This window comes from Callithrix jacchus, chromosome 1 (genome assembly GCF_049354715.1).
Source record: "Callithrix jacchus isolate 240 chromosome 1, calJac240_pri, whole genome shotgun sequence".
NCBI classification, from domain to species: domain Eukaryota; kingdom Metazoa; phylum Chordata; class Mammalia; order Primates; family Cebidae; genus Callithrix; species Callithrix jacchus.
In genome coordinates, this window is record NC_133502.1 from 139,628,177 (window position 1) to 139,645,196 (window position 17,020).

At 41.5% G+C, this 17,020-nt stretch overlaps 2 protein-coding genes across 3 annotated transcripts in view; one reads left to right on the forward strand and one right to left on the reverse strand.

Annotated features, from left to right (window-relative positions):
- Positions 1–10,321, forward strand: part of ACO1 (aconitase 1) — a 65,894-nt gene extending 55,573 nt beyond the window's left edge. Inside the window, exons 16-21 of the mRNA XM_035307488.3 lie at positions 503–607; positions 1,329–1,471; positions 3,470–3,617; positions 5,892–6,014; positions 8,458–8,643; positions 9,553–10,321. Coding sequence (XP_035163379.1) covers positions 503–607; positions 1,329–1,471; positions 3,470–3,617; positions 5,892–6,014; positions 8,458–8,643; positions 9,553–9,666 — 819 coding nt within the window. The 3' untranslated portion in view covers positions 9,667–10,321. The remainder of the gene's footprint in view (positions 1–502; positions 608–1,328; positions 1,472–3,469; positions 3,618–5,891; positions 6,015–8,457; positions 8,644–9,552) is intronic.
- A 1,750-nt stretch (positions 10,322–12,071) lies between these two features.
- RIGI (RNA sensor RIG-I) overlaps positions 12,072–17,020 on the reverse strand; it is a 72,102-nt gene continuing 67,153 nt past the window's right edge. For both annotated transcript variants that reach the window (XM_078370513.1, XM_035307516.3), the window contains 2 exons: positions 16,781–16,924; positions 12,072–14,159 (listed from right to left, as the gene is read on the reverse strand). In XM_078370513.1, the coding sequence (XP_078226639.1) occupies positions 13,863–14,159; positions 16,781–16,924 (441 nt within the window). In that variant the 3' untranslated portion in view covers positions 12,072–13,862. The remainder of the gene's footprint in view (positions 14,160–16,780; positions 16,925–17,020) is intronic.

Genomic DNA, 17,020 nt, shown 5'->3' on the forward strand with positions numbered 1-17,020 from the left:
ATCACAGTGCACATGTATGATGTTGTTGTTTTTTAGAGACAAGTCTTGCTTTGTCACCTAAAGCTAGAGTGCAGTAGCACCATCATAGCTCATTGTCCCCTCAAATTCCTGAGCTCAAGCAATCCTCCCACCTCAGCCTCCTGAGTAGCTGGGACTACAGGGGCATGCCACCATACCCAAATAATTTTTTAATTTTTGTAGAAACATGGTTTTGTCATCTTGCCCAGGCTGGTCTTGAACTCCTAGGCTCAAACCATCCTCCCACCTGAGCCTCCCTAAGTGCTGGGATTAATGATATGAGCTACCACACCCAGCCCACAGTACCTATAGATTTTTAAGTTACTTAGCATGACACACTATTAGTATAAATGAATTCCTGTGTGGTTGAGAATAAAAATGGTTTCTAGTGTACCTTTTGGCTTGAATGTATGTTTTGTGTTTGCATATTAAATTTTATCTAGAGTGGGATATGACTAGATCTGCCTTTCTTTTCTTTTCTAAGACTGTGAATGAAAGCTGGAATGCCTTAGAAGCCCCATCAGACAAGCTGTATTGCTGGAATTCCAAATCTACATACATTAAATCACCACCATTCTTTGAAAACCTGGTATGGCTTTTTATTTTTTAACAAAATGAGTCCTTTGAAGGATTTCTTTCCTAATATCTACTCTATACCCCAAACTCTTGCTTTGACTACCCATTTTATGAAAACCTTTGCAAACCCAAGCAGATATTGCTGGGGAGAGTGTTGGGAGGCTGGGATATTTGGCTGCTGTGGGCCTACAGTTTATCTGTGCAGGGGTTCTGTGCGGATGTACACAGGCACCCTGGTGATTAGATGCCACCTGGACTTAGACCTAGTACAGTCTGAGGGACTGTTCCAGGAGACATCCCCAGAACCTGCCATAGTGAACCTTATACTCATAAAAACCAGGGACATCGTCCCTGAAACTGATGATCTAGAAGTTTATGGTCTCCTGGGTGGGTCACTGTGAGAAGGGGATGCAGTCAAGGTCAGGATTCCAACTGTCCTCAGCATCTGAGGAGTTCTAGGGATGTAAAGAGAGAGAATGTCATTTGCGGCTGCATTACTGTTGCTCTTGAGGGGATATTGCCAGTACTTCACCTTTTCTTCAAGATTGAGATATGTTTTGAGTAAATTCACCTTACTTTTCTTAGCATCTTTGATAAAAACTAGAACACTAGAATTTTCTGTGCATTGGTGTGAAACTGTCATCTGGTGCAGGTGCATGGACCACCACTGTTGAGAATGATCTGCTTACTTGAGAAAACCTGGGCCAATGCTGACTTTTTGTATTCTTTGCTAGACTTTGGATCTTCAGCCCCCTAAATCTATAGTGGATGCCTATGTGCTGCTAAATTTGGGAGATTCAGTAACAACTGACCACATCTCTCCAGCTGGAAATATTGCAAGAAACAGCCCTGCTGCTCGCTACTTAACTAACAGAGGGTAAGTATGAGTGAGGTGGGAAGGACTAAAGGCAAAAATGGAGTAATAGAGTGAATGAGGCCAGCATTTCTCTCTTTTTTTTTTAAATTGCATTTTAGGTTTTGGGGTACATGTGCAGAATGTGCAAGATAGTTGCACATGTGGCAGTGTGATTTGCTGCCTTCCTCCCCTTCACCCACATCTGGCATTTCTCCCCATGCTATCCCTCCCCAGCTCCCCCACCCACTATTCCTCCCCTATTCCCTCCGATAGACCCCAGTGTGTAGTGCTCCCCTCCCTGTGTCCATGTGTTCTCATTGTTCATCATCCGCCTATGAGTGAGAACATGCGGTATTTCATTTTCTGTTCTTGTGTCAGTTTGCTGAGAATGACGTTCTCCAGATTCATCCATGTCCCTACAAAGGACACGAACTCATCGTTTTTGATTGCTGCATAATATTCCATGGTGTATATGTGCCACATTTTCCCAGTCCAGTCTATCATTGATGGGCATTTGGGTTGGTTCCAGGTCTTTGCATTTCTCTTTTCACCTGGCCCTTTGGAATCAGATTCTTTGGTTTTTCACTGACGCTTAACCCTGGGGCTTAAAAACCAATTGCATTTTCTGTTTTCTGCTTAACAGTTTCTATGGAAGAAACCATTAATATGTGAATCCCAACAAGGGGAAGGGGGACCTTCTTTTGAAGAAGTGTATACATTAGGACCAACTGTCATCCTTGCCCCAGAATTGGCTGATCCTTCAAGTACAAGGCTCTGCTCTTGGGCCTGGCCTTGCCTGAGGCATAGGGCAGAGGCAAAACCTGAAATGCATTGCCAGGTCCTGGTTGAGAAACCTAAGGTTTACAGAGCACTGCTTGGAGGATTTGCAGCTTATTCATCCATTTATCAGTTCTTCAGTCTCTTGCTGATACTCATAGGTATACCAGCATTATCAACCATTGTCTCATATATTAATATTCATCAAGGTCAGTGGTTCCCTAATCTGAGGTTCTATGAGAATCATGTGAGGAGATAAAAATTCCTGGTTCCTATCCCCATCTCCTGAATCCTTCAGGGATTCTCCAGAGCAAATTTGAGGAACAGAATCCAAATACCTTTTTTCTATTGATTTTTGACCCCTTGTGAGGCATGAGCACTTCAGAAGATTGAATGAAAGCAAATCTAATGCCTTCTCAGAAAAATGCACATACCCACAACATTTTGCATAGTTTCAGGGGTTCCAAGACATACTCACCTGCTCCTGAAACCCATTAAACTCTCAGTCCAATTAGATCTACCCATTAATTAAATCATATTAACACATCCATCCCCTAGTATTTTAAGAAACAGCTCAGTGAACTGGTCACTGTATTAATCATAAGGTATGTTTCCTAACACCGCAAAGTTTCCTTTCCCTGAGGGCCCACAGACAAGATTTCCTCTGATTTGGGGACCAGAAATAGCTGTTCTACTTCTTTGGCACCACTTCGATTTCTCTCTCATGAAACTTTTAAGTCATTTTGTCAGTTATGTTTCTTTCCTTTCCATTGAGTTCCTGATAACTCAGGGAAAGATCTGAAACTATTTCTGGTTACTTAATAGAATATATTTTGTGTTTCCCCTTATTTGTAGCTCCATCTGATTTGCCTACCTTAAGTCTTCTCTTTGCTTCCATTTTCTCACTTATTTTTACTTTAGCTCTTTACCTTATATGAAGCTTTATAAGCTACCTGCTAACAAATAAAATATTTTTTAAGAGTTCTGTATTTTTCTAACCAGATTTGAAAGACTCCGAGTTAATCGCAGGAGAGTACTGATTTATGCCTCTCACCACCCCTTCTCACCTCTCTCTCTGTTCTCTGTTGAAGCTTTGGGGACAGCTTTTCTGCCGTGGAGAACAATGCTTAGGAGATTTAGAGAAATAGCCAGGTCTATGTTTTTTTTTCTTTTCTTGGTATAAGCTAAGGTTAATCTTCATTTGCTTCACTAAGCCAGCTCCTTTCTTGCTTGCCTTCTTAGCCTAACTCCACGAGAGTTCAACTCCTATGGCTCCCGCCGAGGTAACGACGCCGTCATGGCACGGGGAACATTTGCCAACATTCGCTTGTTAAACAGATTTTTGAACAAGCAGGCACCACAGACTATCCATCTGCCTTCTGGAGAAATTGTGAGTATTGTCTTCTGCTTCCTGCAGACACTAGCATTTGTCAGCCTTGGCTGAGGTTGGGTATTTACAGTTACTTACCTTTTGGTTTTACTTTTTCTTCACAGCTCCATCCTACCTCAAACCAACCACAGTCCTCCTCACCAGGTGTCCATATGCATAGACTCTATCATTGACAATTCAAACCTTTTCTTCTTGCTTAGAGATTCTAAACCGTGGTTTCCTTCTCGTTTCTTAGGAATTGAGCTTTGAGTGAAATTTCATTAAAGTATTTGAAGGGGAAATACCGGGTTAAATTAAAGGATATTAAGAAGTTCTATTGTATGACTTTATTGGCATGTAATTTAATTCATGTAATCCACGTGAAAAGGAGGAGTGGAGAGGTGCTTGGAGGCATGCTTTGGTTCTAATGGGAGCTACTAGGGTCAGCATGTCGCAGCAGGTATTGCTTGCTCCCAGTGCTAGGTTATACTAGCTGTGGAGCCTTGAAATTATTTCCATCTCTGAGCCTCATTTCTCTCACCTGTGAAGGAAAAAAAAAAAAAAAACTACCTACCTAGGAAGAAAGCTCTGAGGCTTAAAATGAAATTGACTGAAATATAAAACCTAGCGTAGAGTCTGGTACATGTCATAGGTCCTTAGTGTCACTCCCCTTCCCAGTGAGTGCTGTGAAATTGTCTGAAAACTGTTTAAAAAATAACCCTGCCAACTTATTTTAAAACAGTAATAGCTAATATGTCTATGGCACTTAATTACATTCCAGGTGTTCTCCTAAGCTCTTTGCATATATTAAATTATATAATGCTGATAACAACCCCTTGAGATAGGTACCATGATTATCTGTGCTTTAAATTGAGAACTGAAGCATAAAGAGGTCATATTACTCCTTCAAGTCACACAGTGGAAAAGTTGCAAGTAAAACCCAGAAAGTCTGGCTCTGAAGTCAGTGCCCTTTACCACCACACATACTGCCTCACTCGTAACTGATTATGTAACACAAACTTGTTCTGTAGAGATGATCATTGATCATCAGGACCTAGCCCAGCAGATCCTTGTTCAGTGAATAGCAGAGGTCACAGAATATTAAATGAAAAAACATACATGTTGAATGATGGAATACCCTAGAGACCAACGGGAAAGACTTGTGGTTGCATTGGGGGGCCCCTAATAAGCATCATAGTGTACACCTCACTCATTTACAAGCCCTGCATAACAGAATTTCTAGTCAGATGTCTAGAGCCTCATCTGAAGAGACAGAATCAAGGATGAACACACATTTGAGTCAAGACTTGAACAGGGGGTGGAGGGAGTGCAAAAAGTAAAAGAAAAAAAAATTGTATCCTCAGTTCATTTTCTGTTCCTATGAAATAACAATCAGACAAGAAAGAACATATTAAATTTAAAAAGGAAATTCAAAGAAGTTGATTAGTCGAGAATATTTCCTAGAATATGTAACAGAAAGATAGAAAAAAATGTAAGAACTTCCATTTGCATTTCTAGCATCTCTACCCTTGACTTCCATGTAGAAAGTTTGCACTTTATATAATTTCAGAACATGTTACCTTCTTTGTGTTTTGTTACCCTTTACAACTGACCTCACTGAGTTTCTGATATTGAGTCAGAATCAATGTTTAGGTTGGATTCTGTTTGAGTTTTAAAATAGTTTTGTCAATGGAAAAGAAAAAAATCTGATCTAGTTTCCTTTTGTCCCTGATGCCTTAGGATTCTAATGTGTTTATAAAACCAAGGACAATTAGGCATTTCTGTCAAAAGAATATAAAATGGTTTTTAACAATACAGAATTTAAGGCCAGGAGCAGTAGCTTATGCCTGTAATCCCAGTACTTTGGGAGGCTGAGGTGGGATGATCACTTGAGGTCAACAGTTCAAGACAAGTCTGGCCAACATGGTGAAACCCCGCCTCTACGAAAAATACAAAAATTAGCTGGGCTTGACAGCGGGTGCCTGTAATCCTAGTTACTTGGGAGACTGAAGCAGGAGAATCACTTGAAACCCAGGAAGCAGAGGTTGCAGTGAGCTGAGATTGTGCCACTGCGCTCCAGCCTGGGTGATAGAGTGAGGCTTTATCTCAAAAACAGTAATACAAAATTTAATTTGGTAGAAGCAAAAAGATCAAGGTAATTGGGAATCTGTAGACCAGATATCTGATTAAGCAGACGTGGCCATCTGCGGACCCTTCTGGCCCTGCCCTCACCAGTGCTCAGGGGGCCTATGTCCACTCTTTGCCTCTCCTGCATCTGTAAAACTTCCTTTTCAGCTTGATGTCTTTGATGCTGCTGAGCGGTACCAGCAGGCAGGCCTTCCCCTGATCGTTCTGACTGGCAAAGAGTACGGTGCAGGCAGCTCCCGAGACTGGGCAGCTAAGGGCCCTTTCCTCCTGGTGAGTATGAAGGAGAGACATCCCAGGAGGCAGCTCCCCTCTAAACTGGGAGATTGCCAACAAATCCTGTTGCTTTACTTTCCAAGATGTCATGAAAGAGCAGGCTCAAAACATGTAGTGTTTATTCCTTGCCTGTTTCTTGGTGGCTCTGGATTTATTTTACTTGGTGAAGGACTATGCAGAGTTGAACTGGATCTGGATCTGTCATTCATTAATGGACCTTGGGGGTGTGTCTATAGAACATTTTTGGGGCTCTGTGAAGTCTCTGAAAACATATCCAGAAGAGTACATGTATGTCTTTCATAAGGAGAAGTTTCATGGCTTTTTTTTAACATTCTCAGAGGTTGAGGAACCAAAATTTATTCAAGTCCTTTGTTCTGGGTGAATGTCAGGGATAAGCCAGGGCTATTGTATTGTCTGTCAGGTTCACAAAAGAGAAATGGAGCCTGGACTTTTTCAGGAGTTACTTTGGCAAGAATGGGTTCTAAGTCTCTTGGAAAATTGAGAGAACCACTTTTTACAATTGCTCTTCACTGCCTATGAAAATCTGCTTATGGGCTCTTGATGAGAGAGGGAGACTCACTCTGCACATAGGCAGACAGCTCTGTAGAACCTTCCGCCATCTCGGGGCTCTACCTCTTGAGGTGTCTCCATAAAAGGGGCCATGCAGGGAGCAGAGAGCTTTTACCTCTTGAGCATTTGCTTGCCCTAAAACCAAAAAAGAATTGTGCCACCCAGCCTGAATCTTCAGGGTGGGGTAAAAATGGCTTGCCTGATGTCCATTTAAATCATTTGTGGCTTGCAAATTAATGCACTTGGGAAACACTAAGTTCATATCCACAGTACAGTAAGAAAACTCTGGCTGTCTGGCACACAGTTCTTCAGACATCTAGGCTTCTGAAAATGTCTTTGAACATCACACTAATTGGTTATTTTGCTCTGAGGAAAACAGAAATGTTCTCTGATTAGTTGGTAGTAGGTCAAAGGCTTGTCTTTTCTGGAAACTACTGAAAAGAACCAGATAATTGCAGAAGAAAAATATTTTAGGAAGGGGATTGGGACTAGTAGCCAAAATGAGACCCAGGCAGTGAGCACTCAGGGAACTCTAAGATCTGATAGAGGATAAGAAGAGAACTGGCCCCCAGAGGTTCACTAGAGTCCAGACTTTCTATAGAGCCACTGAGCTCTGGCTGTCCAGGAAAACATGTGCTCTTCTGTTCTGTAGCTGTCCAGGCTGGGCCACTCAGCCATGCTGGACTGTACTTACCAGAGAGCAGTGGACAGCTATGATGTATAGCTTCTGAAGCACAGCAGCATGGCCTTTACACAGAGCTAGTGACCTGAATAGTGTGTGTTTAGAAAGCTTTCTACTTCCCCAGAATATATCCATCTATACCTAAATCCCTGGAAAGTATCTACTGCCCCAAAGAGTCTGCCCTCCCTCTGTAGCAGTGCTTCTCAGGTTTGGAAACACAGGATTTTTTTTTTTTAATACCTGTGCTTGGATCTTATCTCCAGAAACTCTGGTTTAATTGGTAAGGAGAAAGGCCTGGACATTGGGATTTTTTTAAAAGCCTCCCCTGGTGATTCTGATATGCAGCAGTGGTTGAGAACCACTGCACTATAGTTCATAAGTCCTCAAAATTGTAAGAATCACTAGCCCCCTCCCACCCCACACTCCCTGCAAGATATTCTGATGCAGATCTGGGGTAGTACCCAAGTTTCCTTGTTTTTAACAAGCTCCCAAAGTATCCCTGGTGTTGGGCATCTTAAAAGTGTGCCCAAGAGACCTCTTATGGTATTTTAATATTTTATGACAGTTATTAATAATAAACTAATGGGGGAGTTCTAGTTAATAGAGTACTATGCTTTATTGCTGTATATCGCCAATTATAGATTCCCAATAAGACATTCTTTAAGCTTAATATCAAGACTGTATTCAATGCAGTATGATCTTTGAAGCAGGAAATGTAAAAGCAGTACACAAGAGGCAGTCATTTACTTTATCTGTGGTATGTTCTAAAGTTGCACTTTGGATAATAGGGGAAAATTTTATGTTGTTTTGTAATGTGGATTCCAGATACAATGTAAGTTTGCTAAGACATATTATATCACTTGTCAGACTCCATGGGTCCAGACACCAGCACTGACTCCCTGGGTAAAGGGGGACAATAAGAGCATCTCCATCCCCAGGTTTGTGGAGGGTGGAATGAGAGGAATTATTTAGGTGCTTACATATATGTGCCTTTACATTGTAACCAATCAGTAAAGACTAGCTATTCTGTTATTTATCACTAGAGGATAACATTGTATGTAAAATATTAATAGGTAGCTACAAATAATTTAGGTGTGAGAACAGTTCTAACTTACAAAGTCTTTTATAAATCTGTGTATCCAAAGAAAAGACTGGAACTGTGTCTCAACTACTCTCTTTATTCATCAGGGAATCAAAGCTATCCTGGCTGAGAGCTATGAGCGCATTCACCGCAGTAACCTGGTTGGCATGGGGGTGATCCCACTTGAATATCTCCCTGGTGAGAATGCAGATGCCCTGGGACTCACAGGGCAGGAACGATATACTGTCATTATTCCAGAAAACCTCAAACCACGAATGGAAGTCCAGGTCAAGGTAAGCTGAAGCATCTCCATGCCAGGCCCCTTCAAAAGGGACCCCTTGTTTGTAACCAATCTTGTTAGAAGGAAATGAGTGAGGTTTGGAAAGCGAAAAATACCACTCAGTAGGACTGCATTAGACTTAGGAGTCCTACTAGCACCTTTTCTACCTGCCTTCATAACATAGGATGTTGCCTATGGATTTATTAATTAATTTCTCTGTTTATTCACAGTTATCCTAAGTTCCATTCTTACGTCCCACCTCTACTGGCCCCAAGTCTCACTCAGCCCAGAGGCAGAGGATCATGATGAGAGCTCAGGGATGTGACATTTCACATTACCTAAAACATTTCATTATAAAGATGTGAGCAACAGATACACTCATCCCTCCCTAAGCCTGCCCATAGGCACCAGGCTTTGATTAACCAAAGAGTGAAAATGACACATCCCTAGGCAAGGTAAATGTCCCGGGGGTATTCAGTGCCCTGGGGAGGCAGTGCAAAAGTCTGTATCTCAGATAAGCAGGTGGGCCAGCTGCCTAAGGGACAGCCTTAATGAAATCTCTGCTGATTGGATACTTCTGTCCACAGTGAGACCCCAGAGGTTTAAAAAAATATTATCCCTATGTCATTAATAGCTACTGCCCTGAGAAGCTATTTTTACTTAGATGCCCCTCTCCCTCATTTACAGCCTGCGGTGCTTTTCAAGCTTTAATGGGCAAAGCAGCCTCCCAGGGATCTTGCTGAAATGCATCTTCTAATTTAGTGGGTCTGGGCTAGGGCCAGTAGCCTTGCATGTCCCCATGTGCTGCTGGTGTTGCTGGAGTGTGGACCACACCTTAAGGGCAGGCGCTGGGCAAAATCTCCTCCGAACAGAGCTGTCTCACCTCCTCCCTCAACAATTCTTCCATCTCTTTGTGCTGCAGCTGGATACTGGAAAGACCTTCCAGGCTGTTATGAGGTTCGACACCGACGTGGAGCTCACTTACTTCCTCAACGGGGGCATCCTCAACTACATGATCCGCAAGATGGCCAAGTAGGCCCCCATTCCCCAGGAGACCTGCACTTGGTGCTGCACCCGCCAGCCCAGGCTCTGGCAGAGAGGCCTCCCAGGCTGCCTCTGGTGGGGGTACTGCCTTATAGATGGAGCAAGTGAGCACCAGGGTGTTGGTACCATTCCTGTAAGCACAAAACCAGAAGTTTTTACATTCTCTATTTTTGTTAAACTCAGTAGTGCCAGAAACAGAGCACCAAGAACTTTTGTCTTTAAAGTTACTGATCATGGGACGTTGATTTTTCCCTGTTTCCTATTAATCTTCAGCTGAACACAAGCAAACCTTCTCAGAAGGTGTTTCTTACCCTCTTATTCTCTACTGAATGAAACCTTCTCTTGAGGGTCATTTTGCTTTCTATATTATACCAGTGTTAACTGACATGGACATATAAGAACTTTTCACACTTCAAATCAGAGCAGTGATTCTCTCTCCTTTTCCTTCAGAGTGAATCATCCAGACACCTCATGGACAGTTGGGGTGTTGGAGTTTATTATGTATCTTTTGATTGATTGATCTGCATAAAATGAAATGTGAAGTTGTCTTTTTACTATCTTTTCATTTATCAAGAGGAGACCTTTGTTGGGAGGCAGTTTGGGAGAACACATTTCTAATTTGAAATGAAATCTATTTTCAATGAAAACTTGTTGACTGAGTTTTGCTGTGTGTGTGGCTAGAGTTTTGGGATGTTTAGAGCAGAGTGAATCCATTGGGAAGCCTGAATAAACCTTCATATTCTCCCATTTTTACAACTCTATCAGAAGTGTACAGGTATAATGTAAATGTTTAGGAACCATTCTACTCTGCCCTGGTTGGGAGCAGACAAGAAGGAAGAGTAGCCTGCTAGCAGTAGCGATGATGTAAGTATGTAAGGAAAAGCAGATAGGTTTTGCTCCTTTTTACCCCTGTAGCCATTTCTGGCCATGTCTTAGTTTGCTCAGGCTGCTATAATGTAATCTGTACACTGAATGGCTGAAAGAACAGAAATTTATTTTCTCACAGTTCTGGAGGCTGAAATTCTGAGATCAACGTTCTAGCCACTTCATTTTCTGGTGAGGACACTCTTCCTTGCTTACAGATGGCCACCTTTTTGCTTGTTCTCACAGGGGATTTCTTTGATAAGTGCCTGGTGGGGGAGAGAGAAAATGGGCTCTCATGTCTCTTCTTACAGCAACACTAACTGTATTGGATCAGGGTCCCACTCTCATGGAGGCCCAGGAAAGCTGGTGCTATTTTAACTTAGTTCAAGTCCAAATGCCTAAGAACCTGGGGAGGGGCACAGGGAATGCTGGTGTAAGTCCTGGAGTCTGAGTGCCCACGAACCAGCAGAAGCTGTGATGTCCAAGTATAGGAGGGCAGGATCCTTCTAATGAATTCCTGACCACAGAGTGCTTTCTTCTGGGTGTCTCATGCCCTACGCTCCACAGGATACTCTTGAGAAACATTGAGCTATGGTTGGTTGGTTGTTTGAAATTCAAGTAACAGTGAATCCATTGAAGGACAGGAATCAGTTTACTGACCTAGTGTTGAGATGACTCTTCATTTCAGGGTGAAAATACCGTAGCATCAGCACAGGCCAGGACCACAGAGATAAGGTGGTGATTGTATAACAGGTTGTGTCTGAACCACAGGAACTTCAAAACATGTACATGGCTGGACACCCTGCCAGGATGCTATAATGGGGCTGGGCATGTGTCCATCAAAAAGACTCCCCAGTTGGTTTTAAAATGTGGCCTTCAGTATGGAAATAAATTACCAACATTTACGAGTCAGTCAAGAGATTGCAGTTCCTAAAAGCCTACCTACTCATTTCTTTGATTCAATACCTATTAACCAAGTGCCGACTTTGTTCAAGTCCATGCCTGGCAATGGCGTTATTCCATTGAATGTCAAACAAGGGAATGCTAAGTGTTCCTTATTTCACGTCAGTCTGCCTGTGACTGAATCCAAATTGAATAATTTACATACTTAAAACAACTTTTCCTGGCTGGGCACGGTGGCTCATGCCTGTTATCCAGCACTGTGGGAAGCTGAGGCAGGTACGTCATCTGAGGTCAGGAGCTCAAGACCAGCCTGACCAATATGGGTCTATGAAACCCCGACTCTATGAAAAGTACAAAAAATTAGCCAGGTATGGTGGAGGGTGCCTGTAATCCCAGCTACTTGGGAGGCTGAGGCAGGAGAATCACTTGAACCCAGAAGGCAGAGGTTGCAGTGAGCCAAGATCATGCCATTAAACGCCAACCTAGGCAACAGAACGAAGACTCCAACTCAAAAAAAAAAAAACTTATGAAATTTATTTCTAGATGTTTTACACATCATATTAGAGTTCTTCGATGATAGTGTATTAGTCCATTTTCACACTGCTATAAAGAATTAGCTGAGACTGAATATAAAGAAAAGAGGTTTAATAGACTTACAGTTCCACATGGCTGGGGAGGCCTCAGGAAACTTAAACATGGCAGAAGGGGAAGCAGGCATGTCTTACATGGCAGCATATGAGAGAGAGTATATAAAGGAGGAATTGTCAAACACTTACAAAACCATCAGATCTCCTGAGAACTCACTATCCCAAGAACAGCATGGGGACAACTGCCCCCATGATCCAATCACCTCCCATCAGGTCCCTCCCTTGATACATTGGGATTATGGGGATTACAATTCAAGATGAGATTTGGGTGGGGACACAGAGCCAAACCATATCAAATAGCAATAAAAAAAAAACTGCACAACAAAAGATGCTCTTAATAAAAAACAAATGGAAAATTTAAAAACTCAAACTTGGTTTAAATAATCCATTTGTATTGGGTCTTACTAAGACAACTACTACTAGTAGCTTACCAAGCAACTACTATGTCATATACTTTTCACACATTCTTTAAGTTAAAAACTCTCTACTAACCCTTACAGTTCAGTATTATCCTTGTTTTACATATGAAGAGAAGCCAAAGAAAAGTTACATAACTGGGAGGTTTCTATGGCTCCCCGCCTGCACCACTGGTCACCGGATTGCACGAAGAGGGAGGCGGCTGTAATACATCATCCTGTTGATATCCAGGGAACTCAGGAACTTATTTCCTTGTCTAGAAAACTGGAAACTAAGCTCTTTGAAGCATCAGCAAACCTTGCTAAGTGACACATGAATGCCATTTGAATACATACTGTAATTTTTCAAGTAGAAAGGACAAACTGCCTCATCAGTAACGTCCAAGGGACCCAAGAACAGACATTCAGTTGAACGTCAGCCATTATAGGAAAATGGTCAAAGAGAACAATGGCATGTTAAGAGAACATATTAATAGGGCAAAATGTATTTGGCAAGTTTCTAAGAAGTATTTTACCATTTTTATGCTCATTACTAAAAGCTGTCCACTGTAGAGTGGACACATATTGCTACACACAGCTGCTCTATGGTGGACAGCTTTTAGTACAAGCATAAAAATGGCTTTATGTACTCATGTTCTCTGTGTAGCCATACCTCATGTTGCTACACAGAGAACACGAGTACATATAACCATTACATACACATACCTGTATGTATAATAGTTACATATACATATGTATAGTATATACTTATATATGTACATATATTGAATCCTTGGGATTATCAACACTTAAGGGATCAGCAAAGAGGACTCAATAAAAAAGACTAGAATAGAACTAGAAGAGAAGCCAAGTGAGAATTTCAGGAAGAATACTCAACAGGGCCAAATGTGCAGATGTCAAATAGAAAGAAGGTCAAGAAATGCCCAATGGATTTGGCAACCAGAGTCACTGGTTACCTTCAAAAGAACAATTTCAGTAGATTGTTAAGAGCAAAAGCCACTTTACAGTAGGTTAAGAAAAGAAAGGGAGATATAGAAAAATTTCCAACATTCCATTCATCTATCCCAACATGTAGAGTGATCACTGTGTGTTTGTTGACAGCTGACTCTAAAGAGAAGGCTAGAAATAAGGCTTTTTAATTTTTCCCAAGTACTGTGAGCTCTGTTGGCCTACTAAATATCCAGTGCTGTGATTCATTCATTTGTGCTCTGCATATATAATATGGTACAAACTGTTAATGATATTAAAAAAAGAAACCCTCACAGTGGTACAAGCAATCCATGATTATACCCACTAGGTTAGTTTCTTCTCCACTCAGAGTTACTCATTCCCTGAAGCTGAAGATTGAGGCTCTGATATCATTTGGACATTTCTGCTGCATCAAATGGTATCTTCTCAAAATGAAAGTCCTTCCACTTTGAGTACAGTGTCTGAACTCCAGTTGCAATATCCTCCACCACAAAACTTTCAATTTTTATAACTGGAATCTCAAATGTCTTGTACTTCACATGGATTCCCCAGTCATGGCTGCAGTCCTGTCGGGCACAGAATATCTTTGCTCTTTTATAAAAATTTGAAAACTGCTTTGGTTTAGGATGTGGTCTACTCACAAAGCATTCCTTAAAAGCATCTCCAAGCACAGTGAATTGGGATTCCTGCAGAGGAAGGGATGGAATAACACACAAAAGAGAACATTAGAACCAGTACATAACTGTGATTTTAAAAAAAGAAAGAAAAAAAGAAACTCTGCAATAAACTGAGATGAAGAACAGGTGGGTCTCGCTTATTTTACAATTGGAGGGAAAAAATATGGATTCACCTAAGTCCAGAGGAGGATCCATGCACCTGACTCTCCTCTACAGGCTGGGTGGGGTTGCAAGTGAGGATACTGGGCACCTCATGAAGAGGGGGATTTAGGAAGTTTCCAGGTAACCCAGTTTCTAAAGGTAGATATTCTTTATTCAAAAACAAAAGCAGCGTTTGTTGAAAATCTGTGAAGCTCAAGTTCACCACACCAGTGGCCCTGGCAGGCACAATCCAAAGGATACAGGGAAAAACGACCAAGGTCAAGATACAATTGAAGAAGGTCAGGGACTACTGTGTCCACAGGCCTCACCTAGAGTCAACTTTAGAGTTAACAGCTCAGAAACCAAATGCAGATCCAACATACTAGTTCCTCAGGAAAACATATGGTCTAACGTCCATTTTTAATAGAATAATCACCCAAATTGGAGCTGAAAGGACCTTTTGCAGATAAAGAAGCAGACTCAGAAAAGCAAGGGAACTTAGCAATATGACTCCTAATATGCTTCTTGCCCAAAGGGCTGGGCTGATGAGAGATTTCTGCTTTCTGAAGAGGAACAGAACACCCTGAAGTAATAACTCCTCATGTAAGCCAGCCCAGCCCAGCCCCTCCACCATGCCCTCCATGCAAGAGAGTTATACCCTACATTTCTCTTTGAAGATCTTTCTAACCCTTTCTCTGAAAGTTTTAAGAAAAAATCATAAGGCTGCAATAGAAGGCTAACCTGCAGATATCATGTTTTACAAATAAAGAGATACTTTGTTTTCATTATAAAGGTGATCCATAGTCCAAAAGGAATGTTTGGAAAACATAAAATCGAAGGAAAAGAGAAAAAAATCACAGAATCTCACAACTAAAATATTAATACATTTTGATATAGTTCCCCTAGTCTTTGTTTTTCTGTAGAAAGGTAAGTTTTTTGTTTTACTTTTTCTCTTGATAGTGGCAGTGGTGGTATTTGCTGGTATTGTTTCACACAGCTATAAAGCAGCATCTTTACAATTTTGAGTTCTGGTTATTTTTTCCACATCGCCATTAGTTTGTAAGCAGTTTTTCTTTATACCGAACTTCATAGTCTTTTTTTTTTTTTTTGAGATGGAGAGTTTCACTCTTGTTACCCAGGCTGGAGTGCAATGGCGCTATCTCGGCTCACCGCAACCTCCACCTCCTGGGTTCAAGCAATTCTCCTGCCTCAGCCCCAAATAGCTGGGATTACAGGCACGCGCCACCATGCCCAGCTAATTTTTTTCTGTATCTTTAGTAAAGACAGGGTTTTACCATGTTGACCAGGATGGTCTTGATATCTTGACCTCGTGATCCACCCGCCTCGGCCTCCCAAAGTGCTGGGATTACAGGCTTGAGCCACCGCGCCCGGCCCATAGTCATTTTTTTTAAATAAATTTTACTTTGGAATGATTTTAGATTTACAGAAAAATTGCAAAGACACCCCAGAAAACTTCTGCATACCTTTACCCAGTTTCTCCAAGTGCTACTGTCTGATATACCACAGTACATTTGTCAAAAACCAAGAAATTAACATCAATACATTACTATTATCTCAACTACAGATTTTACCACTCTCTCTTTACTAGGATCCTTTATCTGTTCCAGGATCTAATCCAGGATTTAGCATAACCTTTTTTTTTTTTTCCTGAGACAGTCTTGCTCTGTCACCTAGGCTGGAGTGCAGTGGTGCAATCTCAGCTCACTGCAACCTCTGCCTCCTGGATTCAAGTGATTGTCCTGCCTCAGCCTCCCGAGTAGCTGGGATTAGAGGCACCCACTGCCATGTCCAGTTAATTTTTGTATTTTTAGTAGAGGCGGACTTTCACCATGTTGGCCAGGCTGGTCTTGAACTCCTGACCTCAGGTGATCTGCCTGCCTCAGCCTTTCAAGGTCCTGGGATTATAGGTGTGAGCCACCACGCCCAACATGTTTTTAATGGCTGTATGATATTTAAGTAAGTGGCTGTACAACAATTTTTTTAAATAATTTTTTTCTTTTTTTGATCCAGGGTCTTACCTCTGTTGTCCAGGCTAGAGTGCAGTGGTACAGTCACAGCTCACTGCAGGCTTGATCTCCCAGGCTCAAACAATCAGTTCACCTCAGTCTCCTGAGTAGCTGGAACTACAGATGCATGCTACCAAGCCCAACTAATTTTTTTTTTTTAAGAGATTGGGTCTATGTGGCCCAGGCTGGCACTTGAACTCCTGGACTCAAGCGATCTTCCCACCTTGGCCTCCCAAAGTGCTGGGATTACAGGTGTGAGCCACCATGCCTGGCCAAAAACTATTTCTTTATTATTGAACGTTTAAGATTTCTTTTTCACTTCTTAGCTTTTTTAAAATACATAGATCATGGCCACAGTAACAATGGAAATAGTAGTTTTACTATAAATATTTCATCAACAGACAGTAAGCTTTAGCTACTGCTAAAACATAACCAGGTATTCTTTATAAAAAGGCAGCTTACCTCTATCACTCTTATGTCAGCTGTGTAACATGCGAAGGCTTTGCACTTTCTGCAAAGCAGTTTTTTATTTTCCTTATCAGGTACAGGTTTTGGTTTTTCTTGACTATCTCTGATGAATTTTTCATGAATCTGTATATGCAGAATCTAATGCAAAAAGAAAGAACTCAAATGTAACTTGAGTATTTAATATATAGAAATAGGCACAGATATATACATATACATGTACACACATATATAATC